At 44.0% G+C, this 21,746-nt stretch overlaps 1 protein-coding gene and 1 pseudogene across 5 annotated transcripts in view; both read right to left on the bottom strand.

Annotated features, from left to right (window-relative positions):
- SETDB2 (SET domain bifurcated histone lysine methyltransferase 2) overlaps positions 1 to 21,746 on the bottom strand; it is a 44,982-nt gene that overhangs the window by 21,091 nt on the left and 2,145 nt on the right. For all 5 annotated transcript variants that reach the window (XR_008313125.1, XR_008313124.1, XR_008313126.1 and 2 more), the window contains exons 2-8: positions 18,137 to 18,259; positions 17,170 to 17,235; positions 8,269 to 8,368; positions 4,879 to 5,427; positions 3,783 to 3,902; positions 3,373 to 3,542; positions 825 to 1,050 (exon numbers count right to left, since the gene is read on the bottom strand). Coding sequence is in view for 2 of the 5 variants with exons in the window: in XM_053283837.1 (XP_053139812.1) it covers positions 825 to 1,050; positions 3,373 to 3,542; positions 3,783 to 3,902; positions 4,879 to 5,427; positions 8,269 to 8,368; positions 17,170 to 17,235; positions 18,137 to 18,259 (1,354 nt within the window). In the remaining 3 variants the exon portion in view is untranslated. The remainder of the gene's footprint in view (positions 1 to 824; positions 1,051 to 3,372; positions 3,543 to 3,782; positions 3,903 to 4,878; positions 5,428 to 8,268; positions 8,369 to 17,169; positions 17,236 to 18,136; positions 18,260 to 21,746) is intronic.
- On the bottom strand, positions 14,114 to 15,050 carry LOC128339619 (malate dehydrogenase, mitochondrial-like; annotated as a pseudogene).

Here is a 21,746-nt window from a genome sequence, read left to right on the forward strand (position 1 = left end):
TAAGAAGCAGGCTTGGACTTTTGCAGAGTCTGCTTGGAGGACTGATATGAGGTGCCTTTTATAGGAGCTGGCTGATGTGTGACAGTGTGGGGCTCCTGCCAAAACTCAGGGGAAAGAGCTCTGGAAGATTGCCAAGGCAACGGCTCCACTTACGTGCAAACCTATTTGTGTGAGTCACAGATGACCACATAGAAGAACTATTTGCATCTCAAAAAGTTTCCAAAATTGATCCAATAAAGAACATTACCATGCCAACTACTACTGTTGCTATTAGCATTTGGGGGTGGGATGATGCAAACAACAGGATGATACTACATAGGTCAGCCATTCAAGGCAGGGCCACTTCTGTGTTAGAAAGACAAGCCCAGGGCAGATACTGCACAACCCTCAGGGGCATAGTTTTGGAAGGCACGGGGCACTTCCAAAAGGCAGGGAAGACTATCCAAAATCACTTTCTCCCCACACATGTGGACACAGTGGCAGTGGGCAAGTCTCTAGCTACAAAGGACCCAGCTCCCATTGCATCCTTACTTTGTTGCTCTGAATACCAGCCAATGTTGGTGACTGACAGATGTAGCAGAAAGCCTGGTCTTCAGTTCCATTTGGGCTAAAAAAAGGTGTGAGAAACAGATGGCAGCAATGCCAGTGTCTCTGGGCTCCCGATATCCCCTTGGCAAATAAATCAAAAGCCAGTGGGCTAAGTTGACTATCTTTACTTTGTGTTTACTGGCCCTGCTGGGTCATAAGTTTGAGTGGTCATAGTGAGCCTTCCCAAGAGCAGATAACTCTTAAAATTTTTACTATCATGTATTATGCTAACTTACAAACTTGGTTGACTTTCAGCTTTCGCTGGTAAACATTTCTGTTTTCCACTGGTACTCTCTTTACCAGTATGGATAAATTCTATCTCAGAATCAGAAAAGACTGTATCCAGTTTTCTTTTCCTTGAAAATAAAGTGTGACTTCCATCACTGTTCTCTGCATCTTCCTCTTCAACCTCATGATCACCATCTTCAGCTTGCCTAGACTCATTTCTGCTCATCAGTCTGCCTAAAAGAAAATCAGAATATTTTTCACTCAGTTTATTAATGTAGCTAAATACAATTGTTTAGATGTCTGCAGTTAAATGGATGGCCAAGACTATGGTGTGAGCAGAGGCACATGGACACATAAAACATCTCAATTATTTTAGAGTATTTGCTTATCATCCACTTCGCACTGCTCATTGCTCTGTAAATTCCAAAGCTCCACTTTATAGTCCCTTGAATTTAAAGAACAGTGGATGGATCCAAAGACTGGCTTGTGTGAATGAGCTTTCTCCATTTGTGCAGAGGGAGGGAGGAGGATTTTCACCTATCCTCCAGCCCCCGCATGTCCTAAAAATCTGCTCCTGAAGACTCCCCAATCCTCAGGACAGATTTTAAGGGGGCACATGGGTATTAGGAAAAATCACACCCCCTCCCCTTGTGCATATCTTATACAAGATATTCTAAAACACAACATTACTGCTAACAATAATATTAATAAAAATAAAAATGTATATAGCAGAAGTACTTTTTCAGATCAGCAGTGGTAGTACCAAGCTGCTCATTAAGTTCAGATGACTAAAACATGCAGTTTTCTGGTGGTACTGTCATTAAAGAAGTGTTTGAGAAGATTTCAGTGTGCCATATACCCCATGAAAAGAATAGGTTAAAGAAATCTGTTTCGATTTTCCCACATAGGGACAGATCGTGTGGAAACATGTCCAACATGGGGATGGAAGGGAGAAACTGAACTAAAAGCAGGGTGGAGGAATGGGGGTGGGGAGAGGCTTTGTAATTTTTTCAAACCATATCAATATATAGAGGAGAGCTGGTCTTGTGGTAGCAGGCATGACTTGTCCCCATAGCTAAGCAGGGTCTGCCCTGGTTGCATATGAATGGGAGACTTGATGTGTGAGCAATGCAAGATATTCCCCTCAGGGGATGGAGATGCTCTGGGAAGAGCAGAAGGTTCCAAGTTCCCTTCCTGGCATCTCCAAGACAGAGCTGAGAGAGATTCCTGCCTGCAACCTTGGAGAAGCCACTGCCAGTCTGTGAAGACAATACTGAGCTAGATAGACCAATGGTTTATCCTATGTTCCTATTTAATTCTTGAAATTAGCCACAGGCTAGCCACAGGACGGGTGGGAGGGGAAAAAATGGCGGGCGGCCAGCCGGCGGGTAAGGGGGAATGGCACCGAGAAAACAGTGGCGATGAGGGGCAGGTGGGGGAAGAAGGCGGAGGTAACAGGCAGGCGACAGGCAACAAACTAGAGGTGCAGATGCTCTGTGCCTGGCCCAGCTAGTTCATTATTATGTTTCTCCTGAAGTATTCCATGGTCTCACATTTTGATGCTGTGAAAGGATAGTATCTAAACCATGCAATACCGAGTGTACAGATATTTACATACCGCAAGAATTTATACAGTAGCAGAGTGGAAGGTGAATAAAGCACCTAATTTAGGTGGTTGTTTAAAAAATATTTGGCAGAAGCAGAAGTGGTAAAACAGATTATGTCAGAATGACATAACAATTTATATACCACTTTCCAACAAAAGTTTCCAAAGTGGTTTACACAGAGAACATAGACAAACAAAAATAGAATAAATAAATAAAGATGGATCCCTGTCCCCAAAGGGCTCAATCTAAAAAGAAACATAAGGCAGACATCAGCAACAGTCACTGGAGGTACTGTGCTGGGGGCAAGTTCTGAAACTTGTCACTGAAAACTGGATGTTTGTTAAATATTAAGTGTATTATTGGATATGAGTTTATTCAAATACATGATTCAATGCAACCCTTTTAAAGTTTTATTTACTACAACCATTAGACTTTTTAAGCATCATTTAAAATATTTTAATATTATTTTCTTCTCCATATTCTCTTTCAAGACTAGAACATATGAACATAAGAACAGCCCTGCTGGATCAAGCCCAAGGCCCATCTAGTCCAGCACCCTATTTCACGCAGTGGCCCACCAGATGTCTCTGAGAAGGCCCAAAGGCAAGAGGTGAGGGCATGCCCTCTTTCCTGCTGGATCAAGCCCAAGGCCAATCTATTCCAGCATCCTGTTTCACACAGTGGCCCACCACCCACCAGATGTCTCTGCGGAGCCCACAGGCAAGAGGTGAGGGCATGCTTTCTCTCCTGCTGTTGCTCCCCTGCAACTAGTATTTAGAGGCATCTTGCCTCTGAGGCTGGAGGTGGTCTACAGCCACCAGACCAGTAGCCATTGATAAAAAAATTCCACAGATTATGTGCTGTGTGAAGAAGTACTTCCTCTTGTCGGTCCTCAATTTCCCGACCTTCAGTTTCATGGGTAAATGTGTAAAGACTACTTTTGCTTTACCTGAGTATGTACAAACAAATGTTCCTTTGTCAATGTCATCAAGGCAACGGACCCCCCAGCCCTTCTTTTCAGTTTTGAAGACCTGCAGGCGAACTTGAAGACCATGCTGCACTAATCTGTTCTGGCACATCATCTTGTCACAACTGCATGACAAGCTGCATTCATAAATTCTGCCAGAGAGAAAAATACAAAGATTACCGGTTTAACCTTCAGGACCACTTCAGACGAAGGCTCTCAGACAGTGAGAGTGGTGGGGAATTGGGAGTGATGAGAATGATTGACATGCCGGCAGGGTGGGGCTTCTATTCCCACTTTGGACGGTGTATGTGAGTACACCAGCTTTTTCTATGCATGTCTGAAGAGGGGTTATATCAGGCTTAAATGTGTAAACACACCTCAGGGTTTCTTACCCACTGGGAATGGGTCCATCCAGCCTTTTATAACTATATCCATGAGATGTTTCTTTTCTTGGAGACATAGAAGCCTCATGGCAGTTTCTTTTAGTCAGAAGCAGGCATGCACATTGTGTCCTAGAAAGCACACAGTAAATCTAGTGGAAATAAGGATGTACAATAAAACAACACGGCACATTTACTCTCTGGGACACTGGGTTTGAGTATTAATTTTCAAAGGAATAGAGTATACCTTTCTACATCACTTTCCCAGACACTTAATTTAGTTTTTCCATGCACAGTATACTATATAAGTACTGTGAACAGTCTGGGTGGAATACTTTTTCATTTAGAAATAAAACTATTAAACAAATATAACTCATTATCCTTCTCTTTCTTTCTGACTGATAGGTAGCATGTTGAGCCTATAATCTCCTCCAGAAAGACAGCTGGGAAAGACTATGCTAGCTAAACTAACAATGCTAGCTCTTTTAATGTCTTGTACCCATTCCCCTCTCCCTAACCATCAAACATACTGGGGGTGGTGGGTTGGTGGGGGAGGGTAAGGTAACATGTAACCTGGGCTGTGTGCTGCAGGGGAAGGCAAGATGGGATGGAGGGAGAGAGAGCATGCATGCACACCTTTTCAATAAACTGTTTCGAAAACAAGCTAGAGAGACTCCACCCTTTAAGTAAGGCTTAGGGTAGGGTATAATGAATCAGGATTCAATCAAGTATAATGAATAGGATTCTCCTCTGATCATTTATCGACACCATATATGTTCACCTTTGACAGTTTCAAAGCCCCTCACTATTGGCAAATCTTCAGTCAAGTGACTGCATAATACCTTGCCTTTGTACTAAATGAACATATTATTGTATATTCTCTCACAGACAAAGAAATCTTATACAGACTTAAAGGTTTATTCAGAAACTCCTCAATTTTCTCCTCCTCCTTTACCTCCCTTTTTCTTTCTGACTCCATCCAACCCCCGCTCCACCTGCCACACACACTCCCTACAACATAAAAGATTACTAGACAGAATACAACATGTCCAATAGTAAAAACCTTTAGGGTCTTTGCAATGTTGTATAATAAGATTTCAATACCTACTTGTCAGTGCAGCCGTCTGTGCAGCTACACGAATCAAGAAACATGCTGGAGAAGTTTTTCAAGAAGTATCCATGTGGCCAAGAGTTCTTCCGATATTTAAAGTATGGCAGTCTACTGTGGTCTACATCATTGCAGAAGGAAACTGGTACAGTTTCTACTCCTTTGCTGATATCAAAATCGAATACAAATGCTTGACAGCTAGGACTGTTTCTAAACACCTGTACATAGGTATTGAAAGAAAAATGGTCTAAAAATAAGAAGCTGCATTCTGTTTGAAACAAATAATTCTGAACGTCTTGAAAACTTCTCAGACTCCTTCCACAAGGAGCTTTATAAATCACATCATGCGACTTTGACAGCAAGTCTGCTTTTGCATGCCATCTCTGGAAGCAGCATTGTATTGGCAGACGAAGAGGGTTTTCATGCTTATTCAAGTCCCAGAGCTTTTTGGCAAGACATTCTTTAGAGCAGGTATGATCCCGATATGAAAGCGCTGAAGGTACTGTTGCCATTTCTGCAGGTGCTGCTTTATTCTTGATTGCCATGCTTCTGTTTTCAGTCATAAATGCGGGGCGGGGGTGGGGTGGGGAGAGAAGGCAACCAATCAGGCAACCAGTAAGATAGTTGGGATTTGTTCAAAAATACAACCATTCACTGCATAAGATGGGACTGTAGATCAGTGGCAGAGCATCTGCTTTGCATGCAGAAGGTCCCAGGTCCAATCCCAGACATCTTCAGGTAGGGCTGGGAGAGACTCCTGCCTGAAACCTTGGAGAAGCCACCGCCAGACACTGTAAAGAATACTGAGCTCGATAGACTGAAGGTCTGACTGAATGCAAGGCAACTTCCTAGGAACCCAATAATGTATTCAGTCATGTTTCTGTGTATTTGTAGTCTTAACACCAAACACGCACACAAATAAGCATTCTGGCTGACACTACATCCTGCATCTGATCTCACTGAGAACTTTGACAAAGAATGTGACATGCAGCAATTGCCTACATTGGCAATCGCTGTTTTTCTTGCAGTACAGTCACCCCTTGCCAGCCACAGTTTTACCAACCATGGTTTTGAGTATATGTCAATGGGCAACTGTGACAGGCCTGGTCAACTGCGACCCGAGTATTTGCAGTTGGTGAGGTTTTTTAGTGGGTTTTTTTGGGGGGGGTTTCAGCAATTTTGTGGGGTTCAGCGGTTCAATCTGCTCATTCCTCTTGGTAATCCTTCATGACCTTGCTATCCCTTGCCAATTTAAAATGCCTTTGAGTGATTTGGGGGCATTCAAAACATATTCCAGAGGTGTGATCTGCTCATTCTTCTTAGTGAGATTGCAGGATTTTTTTCTGGCAATTTTTAATTTTATTTCCCCCTTTCATTTTAGGTCTTTGTGCGGTCGTGGTTCCCCATACCCTGTTAGAGATGTGCACGGAACCGGCAATGGCTGGTTTGGAAGTGGCGGGGTTGGCTCTTTAAGGGGCGGAGGGAGGGTGCACTTACCCCTCCCGCCGCTTTCCCCCACCGGCGTCATTTTTTTGTATAAACCTTCAGGTAAGCAGCGTACCTCCCTGCCACCCCATTGCCCTCATCGGCCGGAAGTGGCCGAGAGTACTGGGTGCGTGTGCACGCATGTCAGACAGGCATGCACGCACACATGATGGGCGCACATGCACCTGGTACTTCCGGCCATTCCCGGCTGATGAGGGCAATGGGGCAGCAGGGAGGTTTGCTGCCACTCTGAAGGTTTTTTACAAAAAAATTATGCCAGTGGGGGAAAAGCAGCGGGAGGGGTAAGTGCACCCCCGCCACCCTTAAAGAGCCAACCCCTGGGCCTTCGAACCGGTCCCATTTTTGAACCTGTTCGGAGGCCCATAAAAGGGCCTCCGAACAGGTTCATGCACATCCCTACCCCGTTTCCCCATAGACTTTAATGGCTCGCCAACTGTGAATTGGCCAATGGAGAGGTTTTGCCAGAATGGAACCCTAGCGATTGGCAAGGGATGGCTGTACATAGAGTCCTCTGTGCAAATGAATCCTGTTGCAAAGAGGAAACAGGAGTGCTGGGACTTGCAGGGCAGAGGAATAGTGCACCCACCCTGAGTATGATGTTAGAAGGAGCATCACATGCTGGCTAACAACAATATCACATGAAGGCCAGCTTGGCAGTCCTGTTACCAGATAGTTTCCTCCACTCCTTTCTAGAAACACTGGCTTCTATAGAAGCAACGGAAGCAAACCATGGACAAGCATTTATGTCAGGAGGGAAACCGGCATCTGTCTGGATCAAACAGCCATGTTATGCAAATCCTGAACCAGCAGAAAAACTACCTAGCAAAATAGGGAGAAAAGGGCAATAGAGGAAGTGTTTATGAATGGCAATGGAGAAGGGTGGCAATGTTAATTTGAGTCTGGGCTTGGCCCCAGAAGCCAATGCCAAGGGTCCACTGCTGTGCAGGCAGCAATCTGTCTGCTCCTGGGCATTATCATTCATTATTGTATTCCATCAGAGGAAATGCTCCTTCCTGAGTGTAACACAACTAGTGATGGAATGCAGAAAGATCCAGGCTTCTGAATAAACTTCAGCTTTTGTTGCGTGACTTGCTGTCACCAAGTGTTCATGTGTTAAAGCAGGTCTTACTTGTGCTGTGGAAACACCATTTACTTCATTCAGCACTACTGGTAGTGAAACCTGCATGAGTGTGGGGCACATTTTGTACAGTCTGCAGCCTATGCTGTGTCAGTTCAGACCTTGCTAGCTAACCAAAGCTGACTAATTGAGTGGGAGTGCCTGATCTGCCCTGCTGAAGCTGCACAGAGTCCTTTGGGGATCACTGAAAAGGGATATGGTTTAGATCCTTTCTGTCATGTTTTTCCCCAGCCTTGAAAGTGAGTATGATGGACAGGTACTAAGTAGGAAACTAGTACTTGTGGCAGGCTAGGTGAAACCCAGCTGTTACGTTTACCTGGAGCAGATATTCCGAATTATGCCCCCCTTCCCAACTTAGCATATGACATTTGAATCATGTCCCCTGCTCCCAGAGTGTTGCCTGGCTATGGTGAGGGAAATGGCACTCTGCATATGCTCAGAAGCATTCTCGGCCATAGTGTAACTAAGGGACCTGGTGGTGATGGTGAAGCAAACAGGGTGGAGAGTGTAGAGGAATAAGGGGAACTCAGAGTGAGAAGAGAAGGCAAATTGGAGAGAGAATGGTCAGAAAGGAAAGGTATACATGGCCAGAAGCAGAACTGAGAAAGGCTGAAGTCCACATACTGATCTGAAATAGTCAGTCAAATATCTAGTTTGTTTCATTGCATCTAATTTTTAGGTTGAACTTGAGAGATAGGAAGTAGCAACAAAGATTGGCTAAATATTATTTACAGTATTTTACTCACAAAGAACATCCATCTCCAAGGTTCCCTGTAGTTTCGTTTGATGCAGAATGATGGAAACCAGGTTCACATTGCTGAAGATCTTCTTCGACAGGAAAATTTACTTTAAAGAGTAAAATACAAAAAAACAAACACAAAAACTAACCAATTATTTATTGTTAAATTTTTATACTGCCTTTCATTAAAACAATCTCAAGGCAGTTTACAAAACATTTAACACAATACAAGATTATAAAAGTTATACAATACAAATATTAAATTGGAATATAAAAATATAAATCTAATTAAAAGTTTTAAAGACATGCACAATATAACCATAAAATCCAAAGCAGCAGCAACAAAAACAGCACTCATAAAAGCCTGGGTAAAAAGCCAAGATTTCACTTGCTTTCTAAAAACTTTGATGGGGACTGAGGAGCAGTGGCCCACCAGGAGAGCATTCCAAAGTCTGGGGCCAGTAACTGAGAAGGCCCTGTCCCACATGCATGACAACTGAGCTTCCCTCACTGTCAGCACACGGAGCAGAGCCCCTTCCAATGACCTTGTCAAGCAGGCAGAAACTCTTGGGAGCAGGTGGTCCCTCAGGTATCCAGGACACAAACCATTAAGGGCTTTAAAAGGTCAAAACCAATACCTTGAATTGGGACTCAGAAACACATTGGCAGCCAATGTAGCGCTTTCAAAATGCGTGTAATATCCAAGCAGACAGTGGTGTAAAATCCTTGCTGCCACATTTTGCACTAGCTGCAGTTTCCAAATATTCTTCAAGGGTAGCCCCACACAGAGCATGTTACAGTAATCCAATCGTGACATGATTTAAGGCGTGGGTAATAATTGGAGCATTGGTCAATTACCGTCAAGGATTCTTCTTACTAATGGAGTCCAGGACATCTCTGATTGGGTTATCCTCCCCATGTGCTCCTAGGCAGGACTTTATAAATTAACTAAAGCCTTAAGAGGCTGTGGAGGATAGCCCCAGCCAGTTCTTTCAGGCCAAGAAGTGAACAGGAAATATGACTCAAACATGGACATACATATATACAGGAGAATCACTGGGCCAAGACCTCTGGCGGGTCCAAGGAATGCCCCTACTGTCCATTTTAATGTGTGTAGCGGATTACAGCTTTTGTCTCAGAGCAAGCCCACGTGAGGGGAACAAAAATGCTGAATCATCCCCTCTATGCTTTCTGAGCAAAGGCTCCTCCCAAAACTTTCCAGTAATCTTGGTAGGTTCTAAGGCTGCCACCACCACCCACTTATTGACAGAGTTTAAATCTCCCCACCCTGGGTTTGGGTACAAATCCCAGGGAAAACTGTTCTCCTTTTGCTATTGGAAAACTATACAAAAACCTTCCAAGTGCAAGCTGGTGAGAAAACTGGTAGTTAATGAATGACTGAGGATGTGTTTTGCACCAGAGAGACCCCCTTTCCTGAGTTAAAAATCCACTCAGAGAGGCTTGCAAAATGCAAAGGGGAAAAAGGGGGGGGGGGGTACTTTATTCAAATGCTACAGGCAGCTTCTGCCTGAGGCTCTCTCAGCTTTTAGTTACAGCTAATGATACTCAGCAGGTCACAAGAATACTTCAAAAAGGCACCCCAGATAATATTGGGGTGGCACACTTAAAATCATGGTTACCCAGTTTGCAGAGAAGAGGGATGTAGGAAAAATACAAAAGCATCTTTAAAAGCTTACAGCTAAACAATCATAGAACAGTATCAGGGATATACAAAACACACACAAAAGAACACAGAAAGTCTAATGCAAACTTTCCCTAAACTAAACTTCTAGAAGCCAAAATCCTGGCTTCCTCTGTCTTTAACTCACCAAATCCTGGATGAGAATTCCAGTTTCCTGCCCTCCTGTCTTTCAAGGAGAAGCAGAGGCCCTTCCATGAGAGAAATCTCCAGGCTAGCTTTTGACTATGAGGGAGCAAAACTCCATTGCTCCTCACTAAGCCTTTCCGCCTATGCTTCCCTCACCTCCAGCCTAGCTTCTTCTAACAAAGAAACCTTCTCTTACTCCTAATGGTTCTCTAGGTCCCACCCACCTGGTGTGCTGGTTGGCCAATCCCTGGGAGTTCATCAGCCTGTCAGTCAGGACAGGGTTCACTTCTGGTTAATTCTTTAGGGAAGAGGAGTGACTGGTCTCTACAATGTGCATCTGCATCGATTACATTTGGTTGCATGACTAGTAGGTGAGATCATCTTACACCATTACAGGTTGAACTTGAATAAGGATGAAGTCGATTTCCCTGGAGTAGGTACCAGTGCCAGCCAGGTGGGTTAGATGTCTTTAACTCCAGCAGCAAGAAGAAGCCTTCACGGTAAGTGACCAATGCTCCGTTCTCTGCTGCTGGAGACTTACCACAGCTGTGGCAAGACATTCTGGGAGGGAGCATTAGTATTTACTCCAGGGGAAGCACCTGCTGCAAGACCCTTCTACTGAAAGCAGCCTGTGCAGATGCATATGAGTCCATCCTATAATGTCCAAAGGTTGAAGGGGACTTCCACATAGCTGCCCTGTGGATTTCATGGACAGGAGTGTTGGTTGAGAAGGTTGCTGATGTCGCTGCTGCTCTAGCACAATGTGCACAAATGCATGTGGGTGCCCTGCGATTCTGAATTTCATATGCTAATGCTATGCATGCTTTAATCCATCTGGCTACCATGCAAGACGTGACTGCCTTGCCCACTGAAGATGGAAGAAAAAGCACAAATAGCTCCCCTGTGGAATGGAAGGAGTCCATGCATTTGATATATTGCTTTAAGTATCAGCGGATGTCTAATTTATGTCATGCCTTCTCTGATGGGTGCAGAGGATGAGGGCAGAAGGAGGGCAGGATGATGTCTTGTGACTGGTGGAATGATGCCGCCACCTTAGGCCAAAAGAAGGGATCCGGAATAAGACGGACAGAGTCTGTTGAGAAGATGCAGAAGTTCTTGTGCACCAAGAGTGCCTGGAGCTCCAATATGCATCGTGCTGATGTAATGGACACCAAGAAGATGAGCTTGAAGGAAAGTTTCCTTAAGGGAATCCCTCCGAAGGGTTCAAATGGTGGCAACATAAGTGCTTTGAGCATGGTGTGTAAGCTCCATGAGGGAAAGTGGTGGGTCGTAGGCTGAGAGACTAGGATTGCCCCTCTGAGGAAATGACGTAGGTGTGGATGTGATTGAATTGACTTTGCAGACAATCCCAAGATGAAGCCAATCAGTGATGCTGACCATCTTTTCAGGGTATTTGCTTAAGGTCCTTATCCAGGCCATCTTGAAGGAACTGTAAGAGATGTTTCATGGAGGCTGCTCTGGGAGGAACTAAGTGGCATGAGGACCATTGTACGAATGCCCTCCATGTAATATTACTGTACATTTCTACACTACCCCATCCAGTGGCTCGGGGCAGTTTACAAACTGAAATAAAATAAAATCATTCAAAAATCAAACTTAAAACCATAAAATCTGAACAACTAACAGCTTAAAACAAAATAATTTTAAAACCCTGGAAGGCTAGACCAAAACGAATAAGTCTTAAGAGCTCTCTTAAAGTCAATTAATGTATTTAAACCACAAATTTCTGTGGGGAGTGCATTCCACATCCCAGAAGCAGCTACAGAAAAAGCCCAGTCCTGAGTCGCCACCAGATACACTGATGGCAGCTGGAGAAAGACCTCTCCAGGTGACCTCAACATGTGGTTGGGTTCTGTATTCTGTATATAGATCATACAGAATATCAGTATATGCAGTTTGTGGAGGGTTTCCTGGATGACAGAAGTGTGTTCAGTATCTTGGAGGAGTAGCCATGTTGCTTCACGAGTCTCTGCTCAGTTTCCAAGTAGCTAGCCTTAACTTCCCTGGGTCGTGGTGTAAGAGTGGTCCTTGGGAGGAGAAGATCTGGACAAACTGGGAGATGCCAGGGTTCTGCCACCATGAGGTGTACAAGTTCTGAAAAACTATGGTCTCAGCCAGAAGGGCGCCACCAGGATTACTTGTGTCCTGAGCATGCATGTGTGATGGAGTACACGGGTGAGTAGAGGTCTGGGTGGAAATGTGTAAAGGAGCCCCGGGGTCGATAAGGCATCCGTTGCCTCTGCTTGCTGGCATGGGAATCTGAAGAAGAACCTCTATAGCACCAACAGTGCCTGGAGCTCCGATATGTGTCGTGCTGATGTAATGGACACCAAGAAGGTGAGCTTGAAGGAAAGGAACCTTAAGAGAATCCCTCTGAGGGGTTCAGATCATGGCAACATAAGTGCTTTGAGCATGGTGTGTAAGCTCCATGAGGGAAATAAAGTATATGTGTTGTGCTGCAAAGAGATTGACCTGGGTGGGGGTGGGGTGTTTCCCAAATCATTGCCCAATCAGGTGAAACATGGAAGGATTGAGTCCCCATTCCCCAGGTAATAGGTCTTCTCGGCTGAGCCAGTCCAGTATGTGGCTGAGATCGCCTTTCATGTGATGAGCACATAAAAAGGCTTCCACCCATCGGATCAGCAGGGAGGCTTCTAGATGCAGATACTTAGACCTGGTGACCGTGTTTGTTGGCATGGGCCTTGGCCATGGCATTGTCCATCCAGATGAGGTGCTGGTCCATGAGAAGCACCTGGAACTCCCTCAGCACTAGGCGAAAGGCTTGAAGCTCCAGCTAATTGATGTTGTGCTCTGCCTCTTCCCTGGTCCATTTTCCTTGTGCAGACAGGTGTTGGCAATGGATCCCCTAGCTGCAGTTGCTTGCATCTGTAGTGACTGTGATCCGGGGGGGGGGGGTCCAAGAAGTGTTTCCCCATTGATAAGTTTTGGGGAACTGCCCACCAGTGTAGTGCTGGTGGAGCTGGGGAGACAGTCTGGCTACATGTTTGAAAGTACTACTAATGCACATGCTTTGTTAGGATGTCAGCCAGTGAAAGGCTTTAAGGAGGGGCACAACACAGTGTGATGAAAGAGGTAAATGATTCTGCCGATGAGAAAGAACCGAGGTGAATGAATACAAGACTGAAGAGAAAAAGCCTGCACTAGTAAAGGAAAGAGATTACTAGGATGTGAACTAGAGTTTTTGCCAAGGAGTCAGAGAGGTAGGGCCAAATCTTGCAATATTTAGAGAGAAGTGACATGCATTGGTGACTGACTGAATATAGGTAACAAAAGAGAAAAGTTCCAAATAAAGCCAATGTTTTGTGTTTAATTAACAGTGCAGATGTCAACATTATCAGAAGGATAAGGAGAGAGTGCAAGAAAAGGAGGGTTTGGGCGGAAAGATGAGAATTTCAGTCAGACACATTTAGCATGAGATGATGGTTTCATGTAAGCTAAACATCAGACAGGCAGCTGGAGATGTGGGACGGGACAGATGGCAGCAGTTCTGGAGCAGACAGACAGAGCTGGGTGTCACCTATGCACAAGCTGGATGAGGTCACCCAGAGAATGTGAGAGCAGGGGGTCAAGAACAGAGCCCTCAGGCTTCCTGACAGAAAAAGAGAAAGAAGTAGACAGTCTTATTTAATAATCTGTAAATCTTCTATTCTTCTAAAATAATATAAAATCATCACAACTAAAATGTGTAAACTAACTTTTACTACTACTTGTCACAGCATGGAGTTAAAGCCATCTCTACCTTGCATTCCCTTATCTTGGAATTAAATTGTTCCAACCTCATCCGTTCTACAATTTGCCACTGAATTCTTATCTAGTGCACAACCTAAAACTAATCCCAAGCTTTGCTAATATAATTACTACCACATTGCCTCTTTTTCTTTCTTTCCCAGGGAATACCCTGAAAAAACAACAGGTTGCTTTACTGAGGAACAGAATTCCAAACAAATTAAGGGGAATGTAGTTCTCGTTGGCTGCCATCGCTTCACTTCATGCTCTTGGCGAACTCCTCACCTTTCAGCTCAGAAATGGTTTCCACCACCATTTTATCTTCAAAAAGGAGAGAGCATGCTGAGACCCAGGTTCTTCTCAAGACCGTTTTTGCCAAGCAGCAGCAGTGTGGAGAAGTACGTGTATGCGGTTTCCTCTGACTGAACAAAAGAGCAATCAATGACCCCCTCATTCCCGTTCATCATGTCCAAGAAGAGGAAAGAAAAAGCAGCCATGGAGAGGGTTGCTGATCCTGCTTTGGCTTTGACATCATTGATTCATCCTGACCTCCTGAATCCTGCCGGTGAGTGCTACCAGCTGGTCCCGAGGGAACTCTACCTTGGGCGTGTACTGAGAAATCAGCAGGATGATGGTCTTCCCTGCATGGCTGCCAATCATGGGGACATTGACATGTGCTAGATTCAAGCCCTTTGGCTCAGCCACAAAAGTATTGGCTCAGATAAAGTCCAGTGTTGGGACTCCAAAAATCCTGTTAGGGTTGTACACCTTGTGCTTCTTGAAAATCTCAGATGTGATCAGGATGGTGGAATTGACTGGGTTTGCAGTAATACAGATCATGGCTTCAGGACAATGCTTGGCACAGGCAGTTGCCAGATTAGGTCATCCCATGTCATGCCTGGCCTTCTAGGGGCTCTAGCTGGAATTATAACTTTATAGCCCTCCAGAGACTCTGGTAGTTGCTGAGGCCCCAGGAAACCTTTGACTTCGGCTCTCATTTCAATGTGGTTCAGATCATCTGCAATGCTGGGGGTGTGGGCAATATCATAGAGGCTGAGGCGACTGACGAAGGGGCCGAACAGGAGAGGCTGCCCGATGCCACCAGAGGCACTGAGCATGGCCACTTTGGCATGGTTCTGCAAGAAAGTAGCAAGCCCTCTGTGGAGTGTGGTGGAGGCAGGGCGGGAAAACATGCTGTGGCCAACAGACTCGGCTGGGGCAGCTTCTCCTTCCATGTTTAACATAGGAACATAGGAAGCTGCCATATACTGAGTCAGACCATTGGTCTATCTAGCTCAGTATTGTCTTCACAGACTGGCAGCGGCTTCTCCAAGGTTGCTGGCAGGAATCTCTCTCAGCCCTATCTTGGAGATGCTGCCAGGGAGGGAACTTGGGAACTTCTGCTCTTCTCAGATCGGCTTCATCCCCTGAGGGGAATATCTTGCAGTGCTCACACATCAAGTCTCCCATTCATATGCAGCCAGGGCAGACCCTGCTTAGCTATGGGGACAAGTCATGCTGTCTGCCTTGCAAGAGACTAGTGTGTCAGTGCTGGGAAGATCTGAGTAACTGCCAGATTTTATATTTTTTTAAAATTGAGGAAACAACCATTATTTTCCTCTTTGTACCAAGTGAACCTTGGTACAAACTGAAATCTGTCTTTCACTAAATAGAGAAGCTCATCTGATTAAGTCTGACTAAAACCTCCTACACTACCTTAAGACTGATGAAAACTGCAGACAGAGCTTTTCTAGCACGCCCAACTTGTCTCTGCTATTTTACAGCCAGAAGAGTTCTAAACTTGAAAAACTTGATCATTACACTGTAATAATATTAGTTGCTCCTAATGAAGCCTCTACCCTACTTTGTCATCTTTTTCTTTTTTTTAGGCTTACACAGTAATCTATTAATTTTGCTTCTTTGCACCTGTGTTCTATGCATGTAATATGACATTGCTTCCCTGTAATATTACTTCTGTTTCTCCCCTATGGAATGCATTCACACCCTATGACAACTATTTCATCAGGTTTCCATCTGGGCCAGAGTCTATTAAAGCTTCCTGGGCACTCCCCCTTCCTCAGATTTCTGGTGACCTATTCCTTGGATAGAAATTAGTAAACTCTTCTTAGCTTCAGATAATCATCATAAATGTTCTTTTCCTTTTGGAAAAGGTTCACAGATCAGAAGCACAGGACAAGTACAACAAGGGCTGCTGGGTTTGGTTTTGTTTTTGTACTATTGCCTGTCGTAAGCTATCTTGGAGCCAATTTTGACTGAAAGGTGGGAGTATACATAAAACACACACACACACACCAAACACCACCCAACCTTAAAAGTTAGGTTTTATCCTTGTAGAGCATAATCATACTAACAAGCATCTGCCTTCTTAATATTCTGCTAATACAGGGCAGTGTGCTAGTTCAGGCAGCTAACACAGATTATTGGAAGAATACATTTACAATTTATTGGGTTCAGTTTCTGGCATCTTCAGTAAAAGGATATTGAAAGCAAAGGTCGGAAAGTCTTCTGCTGGAGACGGTGGTGAGATGCCGTCAATACTGGATCAGATACCCCCAGCACAAGAGAAGTAATTATTTGTTATATATCACCCAGAAAGAGTTCAGACAACCTGAAAGGCTTTGTAATGAAACACAAGAGCACACAGAGCAAGAGGGAGGGCAAAGAACAATGCCACTGGCAGGAGGGGAGATGTCCTGGATAAATGTTTCTATGAGCAGCCGTACTTTGGATTGGCCTATTCCAATGTGACAACCCTGTGCATTCCTAACTTCCCTACTATAAATCTTTGGATCCATCATATAATGGAATAAGATTATTTTCCAAGGCATATGTTTTAACCCCATCAAGACATGGCTTAAATTGTGTTCAACATACTTTTGGGCGACGAGAAGAGATCAGTAGCACATGTAGTAGTCTGATTTCCACATAGTGGAAATCATGTCTGGACAGGGTCCTATATGTATACAAAGCCTAAAGTGTATAGCTGTGATTTAAAATAAAAAAGTAACCATTCCACAAATGAAGGCCTACACATGTAGGCCCCTCTACAAATGCAAGCCAAGGGTGGGATGGATGTAAACCCTATTCTCCACAGAGCATAGATATGCACAGCACACATTTTCAGAGTTTATATAGCTTTGGAAAGAAACTGAAACAGTCTCTCCCCCAGGCAAACAAGAAAAGCACTGTCTTACACAAGAGAAGATAACGTTTCTTAATATATTGCATTCTTCTAGCTCAGCAACAAACTAAAAGACATATATAATAGGGAGTACAGAAAATTTATCTTACCATTAGGCAGTGGTAGGTGGTCAGCCATATTTGCTTGTTTCACAAGTGCCAAAGCTTGGTAGCATTCTGTTTAAATGAGAAGTAAATAACTAAAAAAGCTCTATGGTGGGAAAAAGTATAAGACAATGTCAATCAAGTCATAACATACAGATAAACAGGTTCGACGGCAGGAGGTGGGTGGGTGGGTGGGTTTACCTTTAAGGAGTAGGGAGGGTACTCTTACCTCCTCCCACTGCGTTTCTCCCACGGGCGCTGTCTGCAAAATCACTGGCAAGGGGTGGCAACATACCCACTTGCCACCCCGGTCAGTGTCAGACCGGAAGTGGCTGGTACGTGTGCTGCCGCCCTGCACCAGCGATAGCGCAGACAGCACTGGTGGAGGAAATGAAGGGTGTGTGTGTGTGTTAAGAGCACCCTCCCTGCTCAATGTTGAATCCACTCTCATTTTCTACTAGAGAATCTACTCTCAGAAGAACACCTCAGAAACAACAAAACCCAGTGCCCCATGGGCTTGTGGGTTTGGGGGGTGGTTGGCACCCTATGTGCACTACTACACCACTCACTCTGGGCCACTCTGGTTCCCCCAAGTGGAGTTATGGGGCTGCTGAAATCCCCATTATTCCCTATGGGGGGAAAAGCTTAAAGACACACACACTTCAGAAATTCTTTAAAAATCACTCCTTTGCCAAATTTCTTTGAGATCTGGGTGGTAGCTTCCACCCATTGGGCACTACCACCCAACCCACTTTGGCCACAAAATGGAGGTCCGAATCTCTTAATTTCCTGGGTCTGAATCTGGGGTGATCTGTTTTCTACCCGAATCTGGGCAACTGAGGACAGGGGTGATTTGTTTTGTCTACAAATCACCCAAATCGGCCAGATTCGGGTCCAAATCATTTTGTACCCAAATCATTTCGCACATCCCTAGTTCTGAACTCCTGTGAAATTACTACGAAGACTTCCAAACCTTCATTTGTTGCCGTTCCATCCTTGATCTTCTGCTTCAGAGACAACAGTACCTTCTGCAAGTGTTCAAATATCAAGTCCACTTTACTATCTTCCATCTGCTCCCAGAACATTTTTGCATCAACTGAAAAGAGAGTTTACAATAGGTTTTCTTTTTAAAGAAAAATGAAAAAACTGAGTGCAGAGTTAAATTTCCTTGCCTCGTGTGTTTTAAGACAAGAATCTGAACACAGGCAATGTGAAACATATATGTGGATCAGCCCCTTGATGCAACAACGCAAACATCCAGTTCTCAGAGCAACTCAAGTTCTACATTACAACTTCAGTAAACACTTTGTTCATTCTACTTAATTTGCTTTCAAAAACTGCTAATGTTTAACAACAATAATACTTAGCAATTGTAATACTTGTGTGTACAAAGTGCTTTACGTGAATTATCTTCTTGTAATCCTTACAACAACCATGTAAGGTAAGAAAGCATTATATACGTTTACTTTTTGAAAGATGGGGAAAGTATTGCTTCTCCTGGTTGAAATCTTACCTCTGCCATGAATTAGGTGGCTTTAGGCAAGCCACTTCCTCTCAGCCTCAGCTCTCTAGAAAACTATGAAATCAATTGACTTTACTATGGAATATCACCATTTCAGGTCAGTTCCTGGTCACAATCTCAACATTAACATTCAGTAATCCAAAAACCTGTGGTTTAAGATGAGTGTTAAGAAGCTTTAAATTTTCACTGATGCTCTAGGAAAGGTAGGAGAGCAGGTCTTGTGGTAGCAAGCATGAATTATTCCCTTTGCTGATCAGCGTATGCCCTGGTTTGCATTGGAATGGGAGACTACATGTGTGAGCAATGTAAAATATTCCCCTTAGGGGATAGGGCCGCTCTAGGAAGAGCACCTGCATGCTTGCATGCAGTAGGTTCTGTTCTCTTCCTGTCATCTCTAGATAGGGCTGAGAGAGACTCCTGCCTGCAACCTTGGAGAAGCCATTGCCAGTCTGTGTAGACAATGCTGCTATGTGCACTACACATAGCATAAAGTAGCTGCCTATGTTCTAAAAAGCATGGAAATCACAACTTAAGGTGCCCATCTTAACTTCTGTGTCATATAAGCTGTGTTTGTACAGTCTCGCATATTATGAGTCCAGCCTTGATCTTTCAGCTGGACACTGGGATGCATCAAGGCAGAACTTCAACAGGTGCAGCTTCCTGCCACTTTCCTTCAGATGCCCCCGGTGAATTTCTGCCTGATGCATTTCTATATTAGGGGTCACTGAATGTGTACCTTCAGCTATCTTACAACTCTGTTGGCTTTTCTAGCATACAGATATTAGGATAAAATTGCCTGTACCAATGATCTTCACTGGTTTACAAGAGAGGGCTGCTGGCACATTTCCCCATACCCTCTGCCAAGGGTCTATACTTGGCCCCAGCAGCACGCACCCCAGTGGTGAGGGAGGAAGGCACATGCTGAAGCTGCTTCCACCATTGCCTCCTGCCACCACTCAGAAGATGAGGCAGAAGATGCGAGGGAGCATGCACACCCTGTCAGCGGGAAGGGCACATGGCCCCATCACCGGGGGGGGGGGGGAGAGGGGAGAGGGAGAGGCATGTCAGGGCCTGCCAGTAGAGTCTGCACGGACTGCCAGTGGCTCTTGGGCCATGCCATGAAGATCATTCATCTATACCAGGGCTGCTCAATTTAGGCCCTCCTGCAGATGTTGGCCTACAACTCCCATAATCCCTGGCCACTGGCCACTGTGGCTGGGGATTATGGGAGTTGCAGTCCAAAAACAGCTGGGGGGCCTAAGTTGAGCAGGCCTGATCTATACCAATTCCACTTTGGGCTATCTGTACCTTCTTTGGAAAGGCAGTCATGTGAGCTCAAGTTAAATGCCTTTAGTAAGAATTTACAAGCACTAGGCCTTTCTGTAATTCTTCTCTTTTGTTGGGATGAACACCAGTCTTGATTTCTGGATTAAAAACATTCATATTCAAAATTATTTTGCTGCTACTCCCCATTTATGTAGGCTTGTCCTTTAATTTCATTAAGGGTGATGCTATTTTGATAACCTGACTTCTTACATTTTATTTTCTCCAGGGCCAAATTTAATAAATCTCCCTTCACTTTTCAAGATGGCCATTTTAAGATGCTTCTCACAATAACCCTGTAGGGATTAATCTTTAACTCATATGGACATTCTCATGCAATTTTTAGTGATGAGAACTAAAGTGATGAGAGGAGAGCTGGTCTTGTGGTAGCAAGCATGACTTGTCCCCATAGCTAAGCAGGGTCTGCCCTGGTTGCATATGAATGGGAGACTTGATGTGTGAGCACTGCAAGATATTCCCCTCAGGGGATGAAGCCGCTCTGGGAAGAGCAGAAGGTTCCAAGTTCCCTCCCTGGCATCTCCAAGATAGGGCTCAGAGAGACTCCTGCCTGCAACCTTGGAGAAGCAGCTGCCAGTCTGTGAAGACAATACTGAGCTAGATAGACCAATGGTCTGACTCAGTATATGGCAGTTTCCTATGTTCCTAACATAAGATTTATTACTCCTATTTTAATAAGATGATATAAGGGCAATAAGATACGCATTTCCACTACTATTTTAGTTAAATACCCAGGAAGAAATTTTGATCGCTACCCTACCTTTTTATTGGCCAATACTTGTAAAAACTTGGGCCAGTTTGGACTGCTGACACATGCAATGGCTTTGGGGCTGCAGGCTTTTGGAGCATGTAGAGACGGTCAATCCAGATGAACTCCCCCTCATGCCACTAAAAGAAGTGCCGAGCGCACATTGGGATATCTGCCAGAGACATCAGGGCAGGCATGCTCTCAGCACAATGCAACATTATTGCATGTGCTAGCAGATGTTCATCTGAACTGGTCCCTTGACAGAAACTGTTACTAAATTTCTTTTCTTTGCTAGTAAAGGCTAGCAAAAGGATATCAAGTTAAGCGAAGTACTCTGGGATTTTATTATACTTATTTTTAAATTAATACTGGATGTCTGCGTCATTTATGTATAACTATTTTATATCAATTTTATTAAGTGTTCTGGCCACTCCTTGTATTATGGGGTTTATTGCTTTTGCATCTTATCTGTATTTTAAAACAGGTCTGTGACCATTTACTTGACTTGAACATAGGCATGATGAACAAAGGAAATAAGCCTCATCCAAATAAATGATGATCATCATATACTTTTTAGAGCTATTGTGAGGATTACTGAGAAAATGTAAATTAAGCATGCTGGACACTTGAGACAAGTGACAAGATAAATATAATTATTAACACATTACCAAAATTTATATTCTGTTGGAACCAGCTGGGACTGCTTTCAAATACAAAACTACAGAAGATCAGGAATGGCTGATCCTAGGAGTTATTCTACAGTTTTCTAGTTTTATTTGGATGAGGCTTGTTTCCTTTTTGTTATTAAAGTCTTATTCCTGATTTCACATTTTTATTATTCAGAATATTTATACACCGCTTTTCAGCAAAAAGAAAAGAAAAGAATTCAAAAATCCCTGCTTCTCAAAGCAATTTACAGAGCAAGAAGATTGAGAAGCTGAGTTCCCTCAGAGGTGCACCTTGGTAATTTTG

This window comes from Hemicordylus capensis, chromosome 1 (assembly GCF_027244095.1).
Source record: "Hemicordylus capensis ecotype Gifberg chromosome 1, rHemCap1.1.pri, whole genome shotgun sequence".
NCBI lineage: Eukaryota > Metazoa > Chordata > Lepidosauria > Squamata > Cordylidae > Hemicordylus > Hemicordylus capensis.